Here is a 25,404-nt window from a genome sequence, read left to right as displayed (position 1 = left end):
TCCCTTCAAACCATTACAGGGCCGATAACTCGAACTTTTGATTTTTTTTCAACATTTTTATTTTGAATGCCAATTGCAACTGCTTGTTCTACTCCTAAAAGCATGTCAAAGCATCCACTATTTAAGTCATATACATACTACCTGTATGCATTAAGTGCACTGTTATTGTTTACACTCGATTTCTAGTCCAGATCAGAATTCACTAGTCAACAACAGCAATGCAATTTGTACATGTACACGATGAGTCGACAAGCTGAATACTGTGTACCTCAACATGCTTTGTATGGGTAGTAAGTAGAACGAGAAATTATGGTTGACATTAAAAAAAAAGTAAACAAAATCATCAAAATAAAAGTTACTGGCCCTTCAACTGTTGGCAGAAACTTTTTGTGTTTCATTCAATCTGTAAAAAATTTTCTCAACAGCTTTTCAATGACAAAGATAAACTCTTCACTACTGTTAATTAAAAGTAAAGTTGACAAAACCTATTTTCCCCCTAAAAGATTAAACACAAATTTGTATTTTGTGAATAAATACAGACATTAAGACGTGAATTTAGATACAAAATATCATGTTCCATAACTGAAAGAAACATAACTACAGTAAAATATCTAAAGAGGAAAAGGATGACAGTTTAAGTTTGTATAAGATGATTGATGACAAACAGTATACCAGTATCATTTAAAATGACCAAACAAAAACCAGAATGCTTTGTAGCAAGAACCTGCAGCCGTTTTGTATTTTAATATTTCAGTCAATATTACATCAAGTGGTATTTGAGAATCTTTCAGCTGTTGAGGTGTTCTCTAATTGTGCTTTCTGAAGTCAGAGCCAGCGTTTCTAGATTGTATGTCTTGGAAAAATATAACCAACACTTTCATTAGTAACTGTGTTCGCTGAATATACTTTCAGAGGTCTGGGTCGGTGTTTGTACAGTGTATGTCCGGGTGAAAAACAACCCGACTCAAACTATTGTGGTTCATTGAACTTTTCATTACTTTCACTTTCATTGGTTTTTGGTCTGGCACACATTACCAGGGGCTTACAGCGTGTAACTCACACCAAGTCTATAAATCCATTCTCAGTATGACATAGGCCGCCTGGGTAGGACCACTTTATGCAGAAATGAAGGTGGGTGTAGGATAATTATGAGGAGGGAGGGTGATTTTCAATAGTTACATACTAGGGTGACAATTACACAGAACGAGGAGCAGCAATCGGAAAAGATGTTTATTTGCCAAAAGATTTGGTTTGATTTTTGCTTTTTACTTGTTACTGAAATAGATAATTACATGGCTAGGACCATTGTATCTTGAACATAGTGATTGAAATAGAAACAAAATATACAGTGAAAATTGTTAAACACAAATTTTCTGTGTTGCTGCTTTTTTTTATAATATTCATGTGACTGTGGTGTAAAAATCCATATGAATGCTATTGCAGATGCATGTTGTATTCGCTCAACATTCAACGTTGAAGTTTTTTACTTTAAGCCATCAATTCTGCACCATAAAACTTGTCATGATTTTTTAAAATTTGAAGCGATGAAAAGACACAGAGACACTAACAAAACATTCCTGTTTGAGTTGTGTAATACAGGTAAATACACTGAGATGTATGTCCTCAAGACTACAGCCTTGCAAAATTCAATAAAAAAACTTTTTATAAAAAAATTCAAAAAATATTCTCCAAGCAATGTAATGTCTACCCATGGACTCATAATTCAAAAATAGGTTGACTGCAAAGTTTGTTCAACCTGCCAGAAGAATGATGGCACCTTCACAGTGAGTGGGAGTACTATGATTCCAAGTGCATCTAAGGACAACTGTCTGGCTTAAATCTTTTGTCATGCAAATATCTGCCGTCCAGGCAATTGCAGCGGAATTCAAAAGAGCTCAACCACCCACGGATTTCTGCGAAAATGTGACCTAGCTGTTTGTGTAGTCAGATGACTGATCACAAGGCCGGCTATTTTTACCACTAATAGCAGTACAGAAAAACGTTCTGGTTTGCAGTCATACTTGGGACACAACTCTTTCGCTAGTTTCTGGACAGGGCAAGGCCTGAATGCTGCACTTTTTGAAAGCTATAGTGGGTAAGTTTTAACCACATATAGTACCTTTGGCAAACTTTTGATATTTTTTATGTGGTGTGCATTACCCATGCTGTCACAACAAAAGTTTCCAGACTCAACGTTACATGTTGAGGTGAATTATCTCTATAAAAGTAGTGTACATCAATCATAGAACTTGAGCAAACTTGCTTTAATGCCTGTTCACTGATTATGTGAATTTTGTACAACAGCAGCCCTATCAGATCAGTGCAAAAATCACTCTACACACTGTCCTTCCACTTTTAGTGAAGAGACTGTGCTCTACGTAAGCCTCATAGTTTAACTGAAAATATTTTAAGGTCATACCTCAGTTATTAAAGACATTGCAATATGAAAGCACTTCTATATTCAAATGGGAACATTTCACATATTTTTCTTGGTCAAAAATATCCTACCTGACCAAGAAAATTGGTCTAGTTGGCAAGATGGACAAGGAAGTCTGTTCAGCGTAGGGCCGATAAGTAAACAGTTGTCGTGACAGTTTTCAAAAGTGTACTCATAGAAATGTACAGGTATATCTACAAGTAGATACATTTTGGTGAAAATATACTTCTTGTTTTCAGTGTTCTGTTGACTGGCTCGGACTTCAATTCTCTGTGACCTGTATGTGTCATGTTCAGTCGTGAATGATGATCTATTGACTGTAGTTCAAACAAAAGTGCCAGAAAAACTGGTCACGATGTCACAGCAGACTACCCCAATTTAAAAACGGTTATTGCAGTCCCCTTGAAAAACAGGTGAAGTGTGTGTTGGTGTGTGTGTGTCTGTTTCAATGGGTGGGTAGGTGGGGTAAGATGAACTATGACCCAGGTTGACAAGTACATTGTATCATTATGCTGCTCTACTGTTGGAATAATTCTAAAATTCTAATCTGAAATCTTGGATGCTGGAAGTTTTCAGCATCATATTTAATTATAAACCTTGAGTGCTGAAAAACTTGAGCGAGATTATAAACATGTCAGCTGTCACTTTACTTTTGTTACAATTGGGACAATATTGACAATGACTGAGACCTTGGTTAAACTACCAGTATACTCATCTTTACATTTACCAACTTACTAAGGGAAAACATCTGAAGACCGCTGGACCCAGCCTTTATAATAAAAACAGAATTTTCAAGTTTTTATGGTATCCTTTCCTATTGGCACATGCTGTGATCACAGATCATGTGTGATAAGATATGGCCTGTCAAACAAAAGTCTTCTTTTCTGTCATGATTCTCATTATGCTCAACCCTGCTTCAGTTTCACATGGACAATGTCATCAACCAACCACCTTTTCAAGTCTTTGTTTGCACTGGACAGTGTCGCATGTCACACATATAGTAAAACTCGTGTGACCTCTGTATGACCCGCATTTGCCTGCTTCTTCAACACTATTTATATCTGTGAACTGTCTGATGCAATATTTCAGTTGCATGTTATCATGACATGACCACTACGGGATTTTTCTGAGAGTACGCCCAGGGCCGTTAAACAGAAAATGGCTACATTGTCTGCTTCACACCTGTAGCTAAATAACGGCCCAGGGCCGTAATTCGGTAAAAGTTACCGCCAATTAACTAAAAAATAAAGGAGTTATTTTATCACTGTTGATCACAAAACCAAAAATAAATGACGGTAGAACGCTGCAAAACATCCACTCATTTTTTTCTCGAGAGTTTTGTTTTCTTTTTCGTCATTGTGCGCTACAAATTCTAACAGATCCATCTTCAACAAAAAGGACACAATGTTGCAATTTTCTGATGCATCATACAATAACATAAACTGACACTCATGCACTCATTCACGCACGCATAAAACTAAACTGAACCCAAGATACGATCAAGATTTCTTTTATTTGTATATCAACACAAATTGCAATAATAATTATACACATCTCTTTGGAAAATAAAATCACACATGGAAAAATAAATTACGAGTCAGGTAAAAATAACGCATGGATAATCAACGCACACCGTGACAACACAAGGTCCCATTTAGCTGTGGGTCCATAGCTGTGGTGTTTTCAGACGGGATTCATGCCTTTTACGGGCTGGTTTTGACTTTTACGATTTTAACCCCGCCACCACAGCTATGGGATATTCCATAGACTAGCGTCCATGTTCCGCCGCAAGCACCCTTTGCGGAAGTTTGCTCGACGATAATTCGAAATATTTTCCATCCAAATTACAAATTGCCAACACTCATCGACAGCTTGGTTATTAGGGACTAACCAGACCAGAAGTCCGCTCAAAATTCACTGAAATATCGCCTTTTTTCTAAGTTTGCCCGACATGACTACACGGAGACCGCCATTTTGCTAGCGTAAAACTGTTGGTCGAGGATCCCTGCAGTACGTCACTACAGTGACGTAGCGGTGACCTCTCAACTTCTAATACAAACTGAGAGATTCTTCGTGTGATATCGATGACCATCGTTCGTCTTATGGACATTCCCAGTCTCACAAAACTGAAACCAAACTTTTACTTGGGGGGTGGGGGAAAGTTCAGTCCTAGGATCTATGATTATTCGTGGCGCGCGGATGCTGGCCGTAATCTCTTGGTTCGTGTTCAGAAGTTGAGAGGTCACCGCCTACGTCACTGTAGTGACGTACTGTAGGGATCCTCGACCAACAGTTTTACGCTAGATTTTACTTGCCAATAACAAAAAAGGAAAAAACTTTTTAAATTTTTATATAGACATTTTTTTTTTATATATGCCTCCATGGTTTGTCGAACGCATTCAAATTTAAGCGAAGAAAATCATCGATCAGATTTTGACGTGTGCACGTGTTCTGAGGTTGACCTAGTTTTAGGCTAGTTTTAGCCTAGTCTGGCAGAGACCCTGCGATTAGCGTTCTTCCCTGTTGGAACACGCGCGCGCCCTTCAGAGAGGCAACGCGAATCCCAGGGTCTGGACGTTCTTGCAAGCGACCGGTCGGATTTCTGCCTGATCCGGGTACTTTACAGAACACCACACATCCGTTAATCAAAAAAATGACAAATACCATAGCAAAGTAAGATAAAAAATAAGAAATAAAAACATACCGCGTATATAGGTCTACTAGCTACAGGTATAATATTCACTAAGCCCAGTTAGATAGGTTTTTCTTTTGACGTCACCATCCTTATGAATATTCATGTCCTTGCAAGAACTGACAGTCGCTGTGTCTGGCAGCGCGTGTTCAAAGCTGCACAGCGTAGCCTTCGAATGCAGGCCCACTTTGGGCGCCCACAAAACAAGGCACAGCGACTGTGGAGAGTCTAGTTTTAGCCCTGCGTACGATGCTGTGTGTTCCGCTACAGCTAATAGCCCCGCTAGTTTGTAAGTGTGACAAGTTAATCAAAGTAGTCGAACTTGTGAAAATAGATACAGTGTTTCACATTCGTTGCACGCAAAGAGGTCAATAATCGTAAACAATTGTGGATCATACCATTTCTACTAGGGATTACTACTACTGTTACGTTTGTGAATGCAACAAATTTACGCGAAGAAAATCATCAGATTTTTGTATCAAAGCGAAAAAAACGTGAAAAATAATGATGTACATTAAATAAAAAAATAATGAAACAGAGTTATTTTTTATGATAGTCATTTTATTTATTTCATGATCCCCATCGTGCAGAATGGAAAATTCCTGGCTCCTGCTTCATCTGTCAATCATTGTCGGCATTGTGTGGCAAACTCTAACGTTGACTTTGCGTTCTTCTGGATCATTCCACCTGCATTTTAGTAGCATAAATAGGGGGATACGGACATATATCGCCGAAGTAATTATCTTAGAAGTGTAACTTATTTTATTTTGTACGCTATATAAAACTTTTTGACCTTTGCGTAGGTAATTTTTTTCAAGGGGAGTCAAGTTGAAATGCCGTAGACAAAGGTTGAGATGAAATTTAAAATTCTTAATAACGGCCCACCCCCCAAATAACCGCCCATGGGCGGTTTTTCGAATGGGCGTACTCTCAGAAAAATCCGGTACATTGCAACACATACATGCAGACTGTTGGCTGACAATAAAATCACTGATGTCACATGATTAGTCACTCAGTCTACTAGTTTCAATCACATTTATCCTCACAAAATGTTCTATAGACTTCTATGAAATTCTATGGAACCTTGTTTTTCTTCAGAAATCTATATGGTAAAAATGGTGCCAAAACACTATAAACTTCTATAGAACTTCTGTAGTATCTACAGAATATCTATAGATAGCTATAGAATATATTTAAGCAATAGAATTTCATAAAATGTTAGTCTGTTTCATAAAGGGTTTGTTCTTTCAAACTGGGTTTAGAATTTGCTGCATTACTTTCAACATAGCACCTATAATTATATCATTTGTACCAAGTTACATCAGATTTGAGTCAGTATTTCTTGAAATATCAAAAATGATTTAAGTGTCTTTACATATTCACATTGGGAAGATACAAAGGTAATTTGGGATTCAGATTCAGACAAAAAAGTCTGAAAACCAGAAACCAAGGGTAAGCTTGGATTCAGATTCAGAGGATTCAGCTCCAAATATCCAAAAAAGTGGATCCTCAGGGGGCCAAATTTGATTGTTTTGTGAAAGCAAGTGGTGTCTAAATGTTACAACATTGCTTCACAGGTATCTAAGAAAAGGCTGGTGACAGATGCACAGACAGATGGACATCATCTAATCTTTAAGTCCCTGCTGTATGTACTTGGCGGGGACTAAAAAATGACAAAAATTGCCTCAAAAATACAAATGTGTATATTTCATTACAATTTCAACAAATCTGAATAAGGTCATCCCTAGGCAAATTCTATCAAATATAAAAGCTGTGAAATCAGCCGCTAAGGAAAAGAAGACTTTTGCTCAAAAATAGCAAAATTACCCTCAAAAATACAAATTTACATATTTTATAACAATTTGAACAAATCTGATGACGGTCATCCCTTGGGAGCTATGCTCAAAATATTAAAAAGATCGGACTGGCTGTTTAGAAGAAGTTTTGAATGCCGCGACATACCCCCTATTAGATAGGCTCAGATGTTGCTAAAAAGTTACTTTAAAATTCGATGAAGTAAAAAGAAAACATTTGTCTGGAGATATTTGCCTAAGTAACAATAGCATGAAATATAAGAAAAAGTTACTAAATGCTGTTTGAGCTATCTCAAACTGTGGAACATGGCTTGAGTCTGCAACAGTTTGCATGTGTGCATGTGGTGTGATGGTGGTCAGAAAATGTGAAGCAACTTCTTTCAGTTATTGAAACACCTTTCCTTAAATATGTAAATAGAAGCCAATTGTTGTGACTTCAAATCCGATTGAGGATTTACTGAATTTTTATTGATACAACAATACTTCTCTGCTGAGCTACTAGCATTGTCTCATTTTGTACCTGAAAAGCAAGTGAAGTTTTTACCATCCTGTTTTTGTGAAAAATCGGTAAAGGTCAATTTTTCCCCATAGAATAAACAATACAAGGTATGGAAGCCATTTTTACAATAGTCATTAATTTAGTGACATTTGCTTGTCTAATCCCACAGTTGCATTTGTTTACATAAAGTGGGACAAAAAGTTGAAAATTTTCTGTCTCAAGATGCATTATGTATTATTGATATTAACCGCCGTATGTTTATTCTCCACAGATTCTTGGTAGGCCGATCTTGAGTTATGATGGAAAGTCAACAACAACATGTCATCATCATTGTTATTGTGGCAATGACTCTAGCAGTTTACTGTGATTATATGCCGCAACCTTGCCATCAGCACCTCTATGACAAGACAATGCTGGATTGCAGCCGACAGAACCTGACTGGCATTCCGAAACATCTTCCAGCAGAGCGTAACACAATAACGGCACTGTGGCTGAACGGAAACAACATCACTGTGGTGAACCAGGACCTAATGGAAAACTTCCATCAACTCAGAGTGTTGTGGTTGGAATCAAACATGATTAAGCAGTTGACATCACATGCATTTGCCAAAGTGCCCTATCTGCAGCACTTGCACTTGCAAGATAACGAAATACAGAGTCTGAACAATGATGTCTTTTGGGGTATGCACAACTTGGAAATCCTTGACATTAGGAAAAACCCTCTTGACGAACTTCCTGACAAGACTTTTGAAGAACTTAAAAACCTGCAGGAACTGCAATTGAGCATGTGCTATCTGCCAGAATTACTTTCTCATGATCTACTCTTTGGTTTAGAAAATCTGCAAAATCTGACTTTGGAGTTTTGTAACATATCTCTGATCCAGCGTGAGGTGTTTGGAAAAGTTCCAAACCTCAAGAGGCTGTCTCTAAAAGGTAACAGGCTGCAAACTATAGACAGTGTCATCTTCCATTCTCTCAGCAAGCTGGAATTCCTTGACTTGAGTGGCAACCTCCTCACACAAATTCCACAACAGTTGTGCGACTACATGCCACGACTGGTAGACATCAGCTTTAGTTTCAACCCACTTCATGAAATTAAATTCGGAGAGGAGTTCCAGAAATGCCGCCTGGAAAATATACACCTAGTATCTGTCAAAAACAGAGGAACTGTGCTGAGGAATGATTCATTCATTGGCATAGCTGGCAGTCCTCTAAATAAACTAGACTTCCGTGAAAATAATGCCTCGTACCTCCATTATGAAGTCTTCAGTGTTTTCACAAACCTTTCCTCTCTTGACCTTAGTTTGCTGCAAGTGGACTTGTTTACAGCGACAAGAGCTTGGATGACTACTGTTGGAGACAAAGGCTCAAAAGTGCATACTCTAAGAGCCTCAAACAACAGTTTGAACTCATTCTTCCCCATGGTGCAATCATCTTTGATAGTCGACTTCTTAACAGAGCCAGTAAACAGGTCATTCCTAAAGGAACTTGACATCAGCAGAAATCAACTATCTGAACTTGAAAACAACACTTTTGTGGATTTCTCATCACTAGAGGTTTTAGATATATCTCATAATCTCATAACGCACATTGAGGTTGCTGCATTTTCAGGACTTTATAATCTGTTAAAGCTATCACTGAAGGACAACAACTTGTGGACCATCATACCACAGACATTCAACGTCCAACCAAACTTCCCCCTGACTTCACTAGACCTTTCAGAGAACGTCATATCCTACTGGCAAGAAAAGGCATTCACAGGTTTGAAGAACTTAAGAACTTTGAACCTGGGAGATCAAGGAAAAATCCGAATCTTGCCACAGAATTTTGATGATCTTCCCAGCCTGGAAGAGTTGGATATCTTTGGGAATACCTGGTCGGACCAGTTTCATCTGCCACTTTGCAAAATGAAGAACTTGACATTCTTGAACATTTCCCAGGCATGGGTGCACAGTAAATATGTGTTCCCTCTTGATGACATGTCTGTGAAGTGCCCGGGATATGTCAGCCCACTCAAGAAACTGGACTTCAAGGCATCCTTTGTGGACAACTGCAAATGTGTGGAAAACTACTTTTCTCGGAATTGGAGAGCATTTCAAAACCTGGAAAGGCTGTTCATTTCCTTCATGATCCATTATGATCCAGATTATTTTCCATGGAAGATATTTACCAAACTCTCCAAGCTCAAGGTTCTGAAACTGAAAGGTAACCACATAGAGAAAATACCGCCTGACATATTTGCCAACTGTACCAACTTGACATATCTGGATTTGAGTCTGAACACAATCGCATCTCTTGACTCTATCCCATGCAATGGCCTGCACAACCTGGAAACCTTAGACCTTCAACAGAATGCAATCACCACGATTGACAGCAAGTTCTTCGAGCAACTGCCAAAACTCAAAAAGCTTAATTTGAATGGGAACAAGTACGATTGCAGCTGCAGCTTTAAGTCTACCGATGAGTTTCTCACTTCAAGCAAAGCGAAATCCATGATTAGCCTGACCTCAAATTCTCATCACTTTGATGAAAGGCCCTATTGGTTTCAAGACTATGCTTGCGACACTCCTGATAGGTTGCGTGGTAAGACTATTGCTGATTTCAACCCCTACAACACACTCTTATGTGAGCCCTCAATCATTTTCACCATAATGCTTGTTTTGTTCATTTTCCTTGTGACAGTCAGCGTGCTCCTGGAAAGAATCTTCCGGTATGAAATTCGGTACTTGTGGTTCACCACAAAGCTAAAATTCAATTGCCAACAATATGAACCCCTTGTGGATGATCACACATATGAGTATGATGTGAACATATCGAACAGTGACGAGGATAACGAATGGGTAGCGACAAATCTACTTCCATATCTGGAAACTACTCTGCATCTACGGGTGCACTTTAAGGAGCGTGACATGAAGCCAGGCACCAGGAAACCAAGATATATTGCTGACCTCATATACAAGAACAGCAGAAAGACTTTATTTGTTGTATCTGAAAGCTTTGTAGCAAATGGCATGTGTATGCAGGAGCTTTACACCGCTTTCCAGAAGTTGTTTGATAACCACATGAATGTCATGGTCTTCGTGAACTTGGATAAAATACCCGACAAGAAACGGCCGCGCATTTTGCGCTTCCCACTGTGTCAAAAGAGAGTGAATAAATGGTGGGAGTGTACAAGTAATGAACGGCGGAAGAAAGTGTTCTGGGAGACTCTGAAGCAGCATATCAGTGAGGGCAGTCATGTAAACCACATCACTCAGATACACTGAGCAAGTTCAAAAGTCTGAGAGATCAAGTACTGTCACTATCATACAGTGAAAACTGCTCTCACACTTTGTGTGCAGTTATGTATACGGATAGTTTTCAATCGGATTCGAACCCACAACATACGGCATCAGTCGCCTAGCTGAGAGGCCTGAGACAGAACCAGTCGGCTATGTTCATTAAATTCGAAAGTGAGCCTAAATATTGCTTTTGGAGCAAATGTGCCTGTCCTAGGGGGTTCGTTTTATCAAAATCAATAGAAAACACCCCCAGGAAAACATTGATCTGCAACACTACTTTGGGAGATCCATCTCATATAACTTGCTTTCTTGGCAAAATCACTTGCATTAGTCACTATTATTTGTGGTATTGACTGATAGAAAAAGTTAAGGATATTTGTGTGTACAATAACCGGTCAGAAGATTCTCTGAACTAGAACCAAGGGTACTAAACTAAACAAAGACAAACTGGGACATCATTACATTTTATTGTTTTGTAAGTGGAAGGCTTAATGAAAGCTTATGGCGGCCATAACTCAAACAAGGTCATTTCACCCTGACTATTTTCTTGAACACTGTACCTTTGTACGTATTGTGCCAAATTATATCATACCAGTATATTGATGGTGCAAATGCAGTGGTCTGATTGGTCGAGACGTGAAAACAACTGTGGTATATTCGCGGTATACCACGGACACGTTGGCACACGCGTGAACTCTCGGCAAGAGCAAAAATCTTTCTTTGATGTTTTATGCCAGAATTTCAATATACTGTTATGATATAATAGCAATACATCACACCACTTGCTTTTGGCCAGTTCAATTCATATATGCACTCACTATCGCTCATAGTCATACATGTATGTCGTGAACTGGTCAAAATCTTGTGGTATACCGTTGCTGGATGTGCGTTATTGCGTAGATATACCATGGGTTGGGTATACACATATTGTACGCACTTTGGATATAAATGTACCACTGTCATTCTTACACAGGTGAACTCCCTGTGCTTTCATAATGCTGTGTGGTATTAACTCATGTTGATGTGAATAGAACTCTTGTTGTGCCATGTACATATGATGGGCATTGTTCAGGTAACTTGTACCTGGTATATGTATAGCTTAGATGTCTTGTATATGTATGTAGATATATCGCACACATAATGTAAATCTTTTTGAAATTCAATACACCAAGTCAGTTTGTGAATTTGTCAGTTTTACCCATAATACCATTTCAGTTATCATCACTCTGCTAGTAATACCGTATCAGCAATTATTCTAATTCTGTTCAAGGTGAGGAAAAATCAAAACCAACACTATCACATACGGGTTCCAATATATAGATTAGGATATTTGATACGTGCAGACATCAAATGCATGTGTGTACATTTAAGCGTAAAGAACTGTAAGAAACAAATATATCAGTGGAATTTCATCTGTATACCAGTGTACACACCATAGGTCACTGTTCACAATATCAGAATTCCACTGATCAGCATTATGCCACCTTGACACTTTCTGAACCGACCATGATTCAGGTATTTCACTTATTAAAAAATACTTCCAAGGAAATTTAAGTACAGTACATGTAAGTTGTCAAGCGCACAATTTTTTCCTGAAGCATTTAAGGTAGATTTGCCTCAGTGACAGATATTTGGACACTGAAACTTTTACATATTCTTTTGGCCTACCACTGGTAAAGTGGCTTAGTTTTGTGAAAATCCAGAATTTCATTTAACCCATAGAATTGATACATGGGTGGCAGCCATTTTGAATTTAAAATATCGGTTAATATCGGGTAGTTTGTATCTCTGGAAACAAATTTTGCATACTGAACCAAGAATTTTATCCTTGATAATGAAAGAGAATGGTTGAAAGTTTGCTTTCAGAAAGTTTGAGCAAAATTTTACGTCTTTCATGCTTGAGGCACAAACTATCTTAAAAAAGCACAACAGGTAAATATTGACTTTTTGTGAGATCAGTTTTGGTGTACAGGTGCTATCTACCTTTTCTTATTTCAATATGACACAATAATTTGATATGCATATCCATATGCCTTTGATGTATGTCAAGTATTGCAACTATTGACAAGTAATTATTTTTTACTCTTAAAATTCATCTTAACAACACATATGGTTCCACACTGTGTAGATTTTTTCCATACATTACACAAACTGTAAATATCACTGAATACTGGGTAAGTTCTATATCGATTGTATTTTTTGCATACAGATTATATTAAGCTAAGACTGCACAAGTTCAAAACATTTTCTTTTACTGCAATAAAATTTCAAGTTATAAGAAATTATGGTGTTAAAGAGCTGGTTTTTCACCTTGGGTGATGTGATGTTTGCTAAATGCTGATTGGTGAATGAGTACCCCAAGTGAGGCCTCTCAAATACAAGACCAGTTAATTTCAATTTGACCATTTAGCTTGAGACCACTTTACATTGTTGATGAGAAATCTTCAATTAATACACCTAAAAGAGCTAAATAACTATCATGATTGTTTTTGACAACACCGAGTATGATTCATGTCCTGACAGTCTGAAACAAAATACACTGCAAAGTGTTAAATTGTTGCACTGCGATGTACAAATTCCAGCCTGCATTTAGACAAAAATGATGTACCGTATAGTGGGGCTTATAAGTAAAATAGTTGGAACAAGCATACAATATGGTGGACCTTATGTAAGGCTGTAGTTCCTATGCTTAAAGTAATCAATTGAAACGGTCTATTTCAGCATAGTAAAATCTGGGAAATTCTGAAAAAGGACACCTTAACTTAGTAGCACTTGACAGCTATCTCCTCCCGGGTCCACTGTTGTCAACATGTATCCTGAGCTGCCAGCAGTTAACTACCATGATACTGGCTCTGTGGCAAGGATATTCAGAATGTCGGTGAAATCATCATCTACTGGGCTGACATCATGAATGAGTGGACATTCTTTCTAATCTGGCATGTGAGTAAACGGTAAGTAATTGTGTCCCAAACCAAAAGTGTGAGGCGAGATGGTAGTTTTGGGTGTGAGAGGGATGTACAGAGGGTAGACAAGAGGTAAAATAGTGTTTGGAGTCTACACATTATGGGAATGATAGTGACTAAGGAATACCATTTAGTTGGCGTAAGATTGGCATAAACTTCACACGAAACCACAGAAAAAAATTTAGTTTCTACACCTTATTTATTACTTTCTAAAGTATAGGAAATAACAAGACATAAACAAAATTATGTGCCAACAGGTATTGCCCCATTCATTACCTCTTTCAAAAGATACTTCCAGACAATTTACACTTAAAAGAACTTGTTACTTCAAAACCCGACATCGTAAAATAAAATATAATCCCCCTCGAGTTTCTAAATTCATACATCGATACAGGAAGTCAAAAAATCTTGAAAAATGTTATTACTCTGATTAAAAGTAGTACAATAAATATTATCAATTGTAATAACCTCCAAACTTAGAGATACTAAAGAAACAAAAATTTTTGAAAAAAACATGCAGAACCATAAACAAATGAGAGAAAATCTCAAAATTCAATCACGGGAAACCTTCAGAAACTATTGGTACTGTGTTGCCCCATTGAGTATTTTGTGAACTGCGCAAAGATCAAATATATTATGGGATGGATAGAGTCAATCTACCATGCGTGATAAATTCATATGATAAAACTTTTTAATTAAGGAACCTTTTCTACAGAAAAATAATTTTTCAAATACTTCTTTTAATGTTTTCTGTAAAAATAAAGCTATTTAAACAAATACTGCATTTCACTTTGGGTGCTTTGGCTTCTACAAGCAAACTAACAAGTACATAAATTCACTATGTACAAGGTATTGTCTTTAAATATTAAATCCTGAACTATTCCATTGGTCTTGATCAATGTTGTTTGGGAAATATGTACAAAAAATTGAAATCATATTTTACTATTAAACGTCTCTTTACAATGACATTCATATTGAAAATTTATGGTTATTTTCATTAGCTCAATATGCTATTTACACTATGTACAGTAGGACTTAAATTATATTCAAATTTGGTATTTGTTATAATTATTACATAAAATTGGACAAGTTTTGATATGTGCGGTATGCACAACTCATTTTTGAGTTTGTAAATATTGGGATTGATCACAAAAAACTTACTATTCACAAAGAAAAATGAAAAAATATTCAAAACATTAATACTTATAAATGAAATGGCTTTTACAACTCAAGAAGTTAAATATTGATCATTGACAGCATGTACTGCAGTTGCTGATTGGCTGGTGGTTACTTATTCTTACAGAATTGCATTTTTTACTAACCAATGAAACATTGGCTTCTATGTGGACTCAAGTGATTCAAAACAAGCCACCACACAGCATTGCTCTTGAAGTCTTCAACCTGAGTGGATTACATAGATTCCATACTAGGCAGGATAGAATTGACTATTCCACAGTTTGATTTAGAGATAGTGTGTATGTGTGTGTGTGTGTGTGTGTGTGTGTGTTTGTGTGTGTGTGTGTGTGAAGAAAGAATTAACAATAAGAAACATGGGACTCTTTTCCTAATATATCAACAAACTACAGAGGGTTGATCGTAGAAATCATGGTCGATGTCACCTTTTTAAATGTCATTATGTGAAATGACTCAATACTCTGCATTTAGCGATGACTAAGAGCATTATAAATACAGGTAAATAACTCATAAAAATTGCTCTTTTGTTTGTTTGTTTGTTTGTTTTCCAAGGTGACCAGAGATGCAAGGTGCAGTTTAGTTCAAGGTACTGTCAGCAATCAATTAAAACCCCATTAATGATAAGGTCACTGAATCAATATTTAGATTTATGAAACTTCAACTTCAAAACAAACTTGGACCAGAGCCACGGAGGTCAGAACCGATGTGTTGATTTCCTTGAAGAATCTTCACAAGGACATTCATATGGATAAATTACATGTATCAATAAAACCTTTAAGTGCAGTAATTTTAAACAGATGTAGGTCAAAGTCCTTTTGTAGCCACTCACAGCAGCCTAGCCATTTCAACTCTTTCTGACCCCTGGTACCAAATGCTTCTCTAAACTGAAAACAAAACATTTCACATGGCATATTTTATGACCTCTCCCATGGTCACTTTTTTTTCACCTTGTCAATGTAACATCAAATTCCCTATGAATGCCTGAGATAAAATGACAGTATTGTTTTCTTAGAGTAAGGCATGCCCACACAGCAAGCCCCCACCTTGCCGAAAGCAAACCGTAAATAAAACTGCATTTTAACATCAACACAGGAGACACAAAATGGGCTGAATCACCTCCAGGATCTGAAGAGAATAGAATATTCCTATTGTTCCTCTTTTTGTTCGACAGAATCACTGCAGGATCTTTAGGGTAACATGTATATATACCTTTGTTATAAAAATACCTCCTTGGGATTTTAATGTGCACTTAAATGAAAGTTATATACCTCTCACAACCGGTGTTTTCCACCAATAAAATTTTGACGGCAAAGTTTTGCAAACAGTCCATACATAGGAAAATTGGCCAGACACTTGTTAGCATTTATGAAAAGATACAGCAGGCAGGAGTGAAGTGATACATTGACCACATGCAAAAGCATGGAGAGCACTACGCTAGGCGGTGGTAGAGGGTGGTTTCAGTTGTGTACACCTGGCCAGCACATGTTTTCACAATTCTCCTGTCCCCGGTTTTCAGGGCTGGACTCACGCCCAGTCAGTAAATCAGCCTTAGAGGTCAGCTATGACCTCTTCCCTCTGTGGGTACATAACCTCCAGCATCTACTATATCATGAATGAATGAACACCAATGGGGAACATGTCATAGGGATGACTGCTAATCAATATTGCCAAGCAGTGACAAGTGTTTGCACATCCGGCTGCTATGTAGCACATGTATTTGCCCTCAAGTAATTATTTCACAGTGCTGAGCGTATACACAGACCTGTGAATCAAATTTTATCAGTTATGAAAAAGGACGTGACATGTTGTGAACACATGTTGGGTTTAACCAAAAGGAAAATTTTGAAATAATGTATAAACTCGAAACTCTCGTTCAGGTATACCTTTCTTCAATTTTTTTTCACATTCTATTGGTCAAAATAGTCAAATTTTAGAACATCTGTCATCCAGGTGTGATTCAATGATTCATCTGACCATTGGTCAGTCTCATTGGTTAATACTACAACAATGCAATCAACATAGATTAAAGCCCAAATCCCCTGTGAAAGAGTGCAACAATGTCATCAACTGTAATAATCACATTATGAAAGGCAAGACCAACACTTGCACTGGCCTAGACTGTTGTTGAGTACTGTTCATGCTAAAAAGCATTTCAGCCTATCACAAACACACAGTAGTAACACCTCTCATATTACCATTGCATGAAGCATATGAGCATAAAAAATTAAACTTTTAAAGTTTTGTCCATATTCTGCTCTGGCGAACTCCAAACAATTTTCTGTCATTATCCAAAAATAAAATCGTGGGTCTGTTGCTAACTTAGTTCTTTCAGATGAGCAAATTCATCAAATTTACAAACATTTGACAATAAAAATGGCTGCCATTCACCATGTTGATTCTAAAAAAAAATTATTTTTCCATTTCTACCGAATGAACCTGAGTTTCTTCAGAAGTTCATAAATGTGTCCCAAAACCCTTTAGAAAACTAAGCATTCTTCCAATGACAGACACCTTGGGGATTTAAATGCACACAACTTGTCGCATTTCATGTTGTAATTTGCAGTGAATGGACACTGAGAAAGACTAAAGATGACACGGTAGAGATATCGGGAAGGATGCCAAGACGTTGTTACAACAAGATTCATAACATAAAATAGGTGGCACGACTGTAAAACCAGTGAATGAGCTTTTCTCCTCTAACAAAACCCTAATGATTGAAATTGGCAGCAATTACCTCGGTTTCTTGTTTGCAAGACCGATATTTCATGTCTGTAGCTGTTTGAAGAGAACCCATGAACCCTTGGGGACAATGGAACAACACAGAATGGTGAGCATTTGAACTGGGAAGCCCTCTTAGAAACTTGCTATTTTGTAATTGTATTGAGGGTCTGCATGGCTTTAAATGTGATATTCACACACACACTGTGAGTTTATGTGCTTCCCGAGTGTTAAAAATACATCAGAACACAAAGAAAGGAGAACTGCAGAAACAAAGACTGTGGAAATGTTTTGTAAATAAATCATTGCTATGTGCCATTTTCTAAACCATGGCATCATAAAACTTACTTATATATTAAAATCTTTAAAACAATTATGGTACGATTAAATGAAAAAAAAATCTATCGAAAACAATTTTCAATAAATATTAAGAAGCAAGTGAACTAAAGAATCTTGCTTCTGGTCAATGAAGAGATTCCGAGTTTGAGAAGTGTCATTGGCCTCATGGCTTCCATGCCGGTTTGTACTGATTTATCCGTACGAGGCTGCCAGTGCGGGGCCGCAGCAATCTGGTAATTCTGTCGTCTTTCCGCGGCTCTTTGGGCGGGTGCGGAACTTTAGCAGCTGTCAGTGGTCTCCGCACTTTGGGAGAGTTTGTTTTGGTGTTTGGCTTGGGTAACTTTGGTGGCTGGGGATAGCGGTTGGTATAAGCAGAGTGAGGCCGTGTCATTTTGGCCAGCCTGTTCTTCAATTTGGGTTGCGCTGGAGGGCGTGGAACTCTGGAGGCTGTGTGAGGGCGCCCTAACTCAACATTTTCAACATTTCTTGCGGCTCTTGGGGGTGGTGGTCTTGGTGTTAGTAAATAGCTTGGGGGTCTGGTGATCTTCACCTTCCAAGGTTCAAGTTTTTCTTTGAATACATATTTTGAGTCAACAACGACTCCCAGTTTGTCAATCTTCGGTAATTTGACTGGTGTGTTCTTTACTTCTGCCCTTGGACTGCTGAGTGGCGGATGAGGAAACTTCCGTGAGATTGAATCAGACTCAGATTCTGAAGCGCTCGGGAGATGAAGTCGCGCAATTTTCCTCTGTAACATGGGACTGGCCGATCTCTTTTCGATCACTAGTGCCTCCCGACGCAACATACGGAAAATTGATTGCATTGAAGGTCGGTCTGATTCGTCATACGCCAACATAAGCGAGATGGCATGTTTGAGCTGACGGCTGATTGGGAACCATTCCTTTAGATGGCATTCAATCATTGGATTTTCCCTGAGGGCTCTTCCTACGGACATGATCCGGCCGCGGCTGCGGAAGAAGTATACGAGATGTCCCTCCCACGTAGATCGTTCAATCAGCGCAAAGAATATGACTCCAAGGGAAAAGACATCAGCTTTCTCTGTGTAACTGTGTCCAAAAACTTCAGGGGCCATAAAAAACTCTGTGCCACAGAAAGTCGTCATCACATTACGCCCGACAAGCGATTCACAAACTTTTGCCAGTCCAAAATCGGCCACTTTAGCTTGCGGTTGCCCGCCTCTCATTGTTATGAGGATATTCTCTGGTTTCAGGTCCCGATGGACAATTCGTTTTTCATGCAAGAAACTGACCGCATCCGCAAGCTGCTTCATCATGTCACGTTTGAGGGCGTTGCTTTTCAACCGATCTCCCTTCAGCATGAACTCGTTCAGTGTTCCATGTGGGCAGTACTCCATAACCAGCCATATATTCAGAATGTCATGTACAAAGGTTGTGTGAACTCCAGCAATCCGTACAATGTTGCTGTGGTCCAGTTTAGCGAGAGCAAACAGTTCATTCATTGCATCACTGACTTTGGAAGGTCCGTCACACTTTAATTTCTTGCCAGCAAACACCTCACCGGTCTCACGATTTTTCAGCAAAGAAATTTCACCAAAGGCACCTCGGCGTATTTTCCCAATCTTGTTATACTTTGCCATGTTGACGGCAACCCGTGTCTCCTTTGACCTGGCACTGGCTGTTGTCTTTAGGCTGTGAGAACAAGCACAGAAATTTATTTGTTAGAGAGCCTGATACGTGATTTAAAGAGACGTCGCGCTTTCAGCTCACCTCCACAAAAAGTCTCAAATGACTTCTGTGTGCTGGAACCGGCAGGGCAAATGAACTGAACAAAGCTGGCAACCTGCCAGGTATCATGCGAAATAAATGGATACAACCTGCAGAAGTTGAGTAATGTACATAAAATGAATGTTTACCTAATGTTTTCGTAAATACAAATCTAAACAGACATGGAATTTTAAAATTTCTCTGCTAATATGGTCCTTCTTTCAATTATTGATTATGATATTCTTACTCAAAGCAGGGCTTTTAAAATGTATGACTAAACAATTACTTGTTTCTGTCAAGGAAAGACCAAGTTTGCAAAATTTTGTTTTACGAGTTAGGCCGTGAAATTGATGAGTGCTAATGACTATTGATTAGCCGTGGTATTGAAGATGTTGCGACCAAGGGGACGATCGACCACAGCGGCTTTCATCAGGGTGTAAAAAAAAAACAAATAAGAGTGCGGGGAAAGTTGAAAGCCCTGTACTTACATAGTTACAGCAGACTGCAAGGACCCCTGGCTGATCACAAAGACAAAAAAATTGTTTCCCAGTTAACTCATGCTAGCAACTTGCTTCATGGTTGCCACAACTGAACTAAACAGCCAACAAGTAATACGGCGTCTGGAGTCACTTCGGAGCACGGCAGCACAGTTATCTCCCCCTCATACGGCCCAGTCATTGTTACTGGTGAGTATAGCCTTTTACCTGATCACTTGGACCTTTTACGAACTCACGGCATGCTGTCACCACTATTTATATTACAAAGGCCCTTTCACATTTTCATAAGCAGCCACCCACAACAAAACACTTGTTCTTCTTCCTCATCTTTCGTTTTTTTTCTGTTTTGTGATATTTTTGCATTGCCACTTTACTTTTGGTGTCTGATTTGATAGTAATTTGACCGTTTTGGCAGAACAGTTTTTAAATGATGAATTTTAGATAAATATCTTACTTTTAAAAGTCACATGATTATTGTTCCTGGTAATAACGTTCAAGGTTTTATACATGTAATTTGGTATTTAGACACTCAATAGCATATATATATCTTGTGTTTATACAGCAATTTTTAAGAGCATTGAATCAAAAACACTCCTTTCTGTCAATATGAATCTATTACTTATATCATCGCTGTATTGTACCGATGGGATTTTTCTTTATTGACTTTGTGATTAATATAAATTTGATAAGCAATAATCTTGGCATGCAATTTTTGCAAAACATATTCCTTTATTTTATGTTTAACAGTATTTGTCAATTTTGCTTCTTTCAGCTTTTCACGAATTCACGATTCAATAATATAGATTAGGGTGGGAGGGGTGGAGTGGGGCTCATGTCTACCGGTAGTTTTTGAGTACAACAGGTAAAACAAATTTAATTCCATTCTATTACAACTAATGAATTTTAGAGCCTGTCACTCATATTTTTTCCTTTCTACAAGAAAACAAATGAAATTGTGCACAAAATATCGTGTTGTTGTGTCGGGAGCGGCTTTTGTGGTTCTACAACCTTTGTTCAACTTTGTTTTGGCCTGCGGCCAAAAAGGGGTTCCCTCAACGACTATTGTGTTGACCATTTCACCAGCCATCAAACTTGGCTTTGCCTGAGATTCAAATTGAAACTGTGTATGGCAGAAACTGTAAAACCATATTCGATCTTGAACTGAGTGTTACTATCCGTAAAATGATGAACTTTCAGACAGCATTAACTTGAAAAGTATTACCAAAGGGAACTACAATTTGTTACACAATAGGAGTCTGGTCTTGGTGCCTACAGACTTCTTGAGGAGTTTAACCCCTGATTCTTGGCAAAGTGTCAAAATTTAAAAAAATATTCAGTTGAGTCACGACAATAGGAAACTCAAAATCATGAATGTTTATGGTAGCAGATACACGTAACACTAATACACAGATACAAGCTACACTGGAAGGTTCCGTCTAAATTTCAGGTTCACTACATGTAAACTGTATAATTATCAGCGTTAATTGAGTTCAACAAAAGCCAAACTTGAGAATTACCTGGCAACACATCAATGTGGTATCAATGTTGCTTATTTATATCCTGTAGGGGGGACTCGGATCATGTTCACAATGAAAATGTCTAAAGTTGGCATATGTGTGCTGCTATACCTTCAGTCCAAATTTGTAAAAATAATTGAGAAATTGAATTTTGTAAGCAGATGAGTAATTTCTTTTGACATGATGATAGATTTTACCACTTTTATGTATCGACTCGTTTTTTTTTTGAGAGTGATGAGGTTCAAAAGATAATCCACGAAAAAGACTTATACAGTTTTAATAGTTTGTGTCGAAACTAAAACTTTTCATGGATTACATTTCACCTGTAGGATAGATTTTCGATTAAGGGGCACGTCTAACACAACTGGTAATGCTTGGTTGGTTACAGAGTTATGTAATGGGTGGTACTTCACAAAGCTCTACACAAAACCAAGGGTGTTTTCCGTTTTTTACCACACATGAATCAGAACTGAGATCACCAATTCTGAACATCCCACCTTTTATTTTCTTTAAAAGCTGCATGTTACCTTTGCTTTATGGTACTCTAGTATCTAGGTGTTTTAATTTGAATTAACATGACCTTTTACAAAACCGTCACTTCTAGAAATATTTTAGGGACAACTATTTCAATTTTTTTTTGCCAAGGTATGAGGACAGGGTAGTGATTTCTAGATTTGGTATAGCTTAGTTTGAGAAAATCTCAGAGTGAAGAGTTTCATTGTTATTGATATTAGATCATGAAAAGGGCAAACAACTGTAACTTTTGAAAACATTACTTGCATTACTATTGCTCCATGAAACAAGTTTACGCTGTTTTTCTTCTTGCCAAAGAAGTGTGCTCATATATGGAGAATTTGCCTAGCTAACACCAGGCACTGTGTACAATTTGTAGCTGTTGTTAGAACATGAATTCTTGTCTGGACTAAGATCACGCACTTGTCAATAATAACATTTATATTGCACATTAACCCTTTTAGTGCTGTAATTTTTTCCCGCCAAAGTTTTAGTGCAAAATTTTATCAATTTTTATGAATTTTTCTGCAAATTTTTGGTCCTTTACACCAAATGCACATCCTATTTCATTGGCTAAAATCTTTTTATCAAAATTTTGGCAGAAATCTGAAAAAAATTGACTGGGGTATATTTTATAAAGGCAACGAAAAGTGACTTTGGGTCTCAAAGGGTTAATAGAGTACAGTATGTGTTATCACTACAAATTTTAGATTGAATCATTTAGTCAAAAAAAGAGACTATTTTACCATTCTGATTTTTTGATTACTTTATAAAGGGAGACTGCCATATTTTCCTTGCTATCATATTCAAAGTCTATCTGGTAAACTTCAAATTATGTCATAACAATAATTGTATGTAGCCTCTTTCCACATATTTTAATTTTTTATTCAGCATCACGCATGATGGAAATTTGGCTCACAATTTACTGGAGGAAATTTCACCTCTATTTATCTGCTATGTAACATAAAATTATTGCATAATTGCAAACAGCCTTTTTAATACCAAGATGGTCACCTAGCTTTCACCAGGAGCATAGCTGCAATGAAAATTTTTAAAGAATAGATGTTATTCGACCAAAATTCATCTTTTCCATTGACTGGTATCCCAATGATATCCTTCCTACTGGCAGTACAGAACACATCTCATACCCATAAACTATCAAAAATGTTTTGAGGATTATTTTTCTTGTTTATGATACATGCCATTTGTATTTATTTCAGGGCAAGGAAGGCATCTGACAATGACTGTGACTGAGCTACAAAATACAGATCAACTTGACCAAGAATATGACAAACTGCTGGCTGATGGAATCCCAATGTCTAACCTACAAAAAATCCATTTTAAACCCTTGCCATGTGGTTCATACATTTCAAACCGGCAATCAAGATTTGGCAATCACCCAACCATGATGATCTAATCATTTACACATTAAACATATTGCCCCGCCTGCACTACACCGACACAACACCATGGCTTCACAACAAATATTGTTTTTTTTCCTTCCTGCTTTCAGCGTTACTCTTTGAAATGCAACAATGCAGTTATTCTGAACGTCTCACATCTCCCTTCGTCATCATTTCTTCAGTCAAATCAGTTCAAACAATCAGATTGAAAGATTTGCCCAAGAAAGTTAGTGCTACTACAAGACACAAAAAAATCAATAGCTTATGCTAGCTATTTACATTTTGTAGTATTTCTTACCACTCTGTATTTTTTCAAATTATTTTTTTTTTCCAGAAGTATCTTCAACTTCACCAACATTCACTGGGAACAACAGAAAACGGTACCTCTATAGAGGGACCGTGGCCAAATGAGCTTTACGACAGGTCAAAGAACGTTTGCCCATGCTTATGTGTCTGACATACCACAGCGGTCAACATGTAAAGTGTGTTCAGAACACGCCACAGAACAAACACAGAGAATATAAAAATATACATCATACTTACTTTAAGGCCATGATATCCGACTGGTGTAATTTCTCAAATTCCGGTGGCAAGGAAGGCATAAGATCCCGCATATTGACTGGGAGCTCTTCCCGAGGAGCAGTGTTGTCACAGCGTGGCCCCAAAAAATCTGTGGTGTCAGTTGATACACCTGTTGAAAACACAATGTACTCTATCCGTGTACAGTCATGCTTTTTAAAAACACATCCAGCGGTAAAATGACTCACTCCACAGTGTTTATGTGGGCAAGTTGCACCTGGTAACCAACACTGAGGACCAGCGTAGAAATTTTGACAAGAAACTTGGGCTATTTTGACACCATTAAAATGCAGCTCTATGCAATCCTCATTTACCCAATTGTTTTCCCCGATGCAATGCTTTTTTTTATTTGTACGCAGGGGCCGCCAACCTACAATTACGTGTTGCAACACGCAATGACCACTGACTGTTATTCTCTGAGGCACTCAATAGGGGAATACCCTATTGTTTACTGACTGAAGGTGACCACAATAGCTTTGTGCCTGTGTCAAAGGTCATTTGGCAACCTTCCAACCTGTCTCATATCAAGCATCAAGCAGCTCTCAGCTGTTGATAGTTCTTCCACTATAGGGCAAATGTGTTCACCAGGTAAAAGGCAAGGTCCTGTTTGTGCTCTAATTCACTGGTTTCATAGCCTTGTGTGTGTGTGTTGAACAAAGTAATCACAGTACAGTTACGACGCACCATTAATTTCAAATCTTTTTATTTTGCTTGTCTAAAAATATCAATACTGCTATTAAAACAATTTATCATCCTTGTCCAAAAATAAAACCATATTTCTTCTAAAAACCCTTCAATTCTATTCAGAATGCCATTTGTGTGATACCCATAAATCTACACCTGAAGATACTGGGCTTTCTCAGTGGTTTGGGCCTGGGAATAAAATGTGTTACCCTATTCTGAATTTGTCCAGGGTTCAGGTGATGTAGAATGCACATTGTTAACATGTCTCTTCCAGGAATACGGTACAGACATCCTGATGGTAAATTAAACAGTCAATTATTAATGTCAAGATTTTTAAGTACTTATGATAATCTGTTGAAAATGTAATCAAGTAGATGTACCTTAATATCAGTATCAATAAAATACAATTAATTAATATTATAGACATGTATATGTATAGAATAAATTCACTGCTAAAATGCAGTGTCATTATCAATGTCAATGTCATTACATACATAGAATTGGCTTGACTTTGCAAACCTTTGATGGC

The 25,404-nt window shown here is 37.7% G+C and overlaps 3 protein-coding genes across 4 annotated transcripts in view; 1 reads left to right on the top strand and 2 right to left on the bottom strand.

Annotated features, from left to right (window-relative positions):
• LOC139136838 (serine/threonine-protein kinase mTOR-like) overlaps positions 1-25,404 on the bottom strand; it is a 148,656-nt gene that overhangs the window by 17,967 nt on the left and 105,285 nt on the right. The gene's annotated exons all lie outside the window — the stretch shown is intronic.
• LOC139136839 (insulin-like growth factor-binding protein complex acid labile subunit) lies at positions 1,996-10,787 on the top strand. The gene is made up of 2 exons (XM_070704672.1): positions 1,996-2,095; positions 7,714-10,787. Exon 2 carries the CDS (start codon positions 7,739-7,741, stop codon positions 10,706-10,708), a length of 2,970 nt encoding a protein of 989 aa, XP_070560773.1. The 5' UTR covers positions 1,996-2,095; positions 7,714-7,738; the 3' UTR covers positions 10,709-10,787.
• LOC139136841 (serine/threonine-protein kinase pdik1l-B-like) lies at positions 13,867-24,582 on the bottom strand. Of its 2 annotated transcripts, none has more exons than XM_070704676.1 (2): positions 24,156-24,582; positions 13,867-19,607 (listed from the first exon to the last, which is right to left on the bottom strand). In XM_070704676.1, the coding sequence occupies exons 1-2, from the start codon at positions 24,224-24,226 to the stop codon at positions 18,101-18,103; spliced, it is 1,578 nt and encodes a 525-aa protein (XP_070560777.1). In that variant the 5' UTR covers positions 24,227-24,582; the 3' UTR covers positions 13,867-18,100. The 2 variants fall into 2 exon arrangements, with proteins under 2 accessions (XP_070560777.1, XP_070560776.1); XM_070704675.1 differs by lacking the exon at positions 24,156-24,582 and adding an exon at positions 20,171-20,413.

Source organism: Ptychodera flava, chromosome 7 (assembly GCF_041260155.1).
Source record: "Ptychodera flava strain L36383 chromosome 7, AS_Pfla_20210202, whole genome shotgun sequence".
NCBI lineage: Eukaryota > Metazoa > Hemichordata > Enteropneusta > Ptychoderidae > Ptychodera > Ptychodera flava.
Note: the sequence above shows the minus strand (reverse complement) of the source record. Positions and strands in the feature narration are given on the sequence as shown.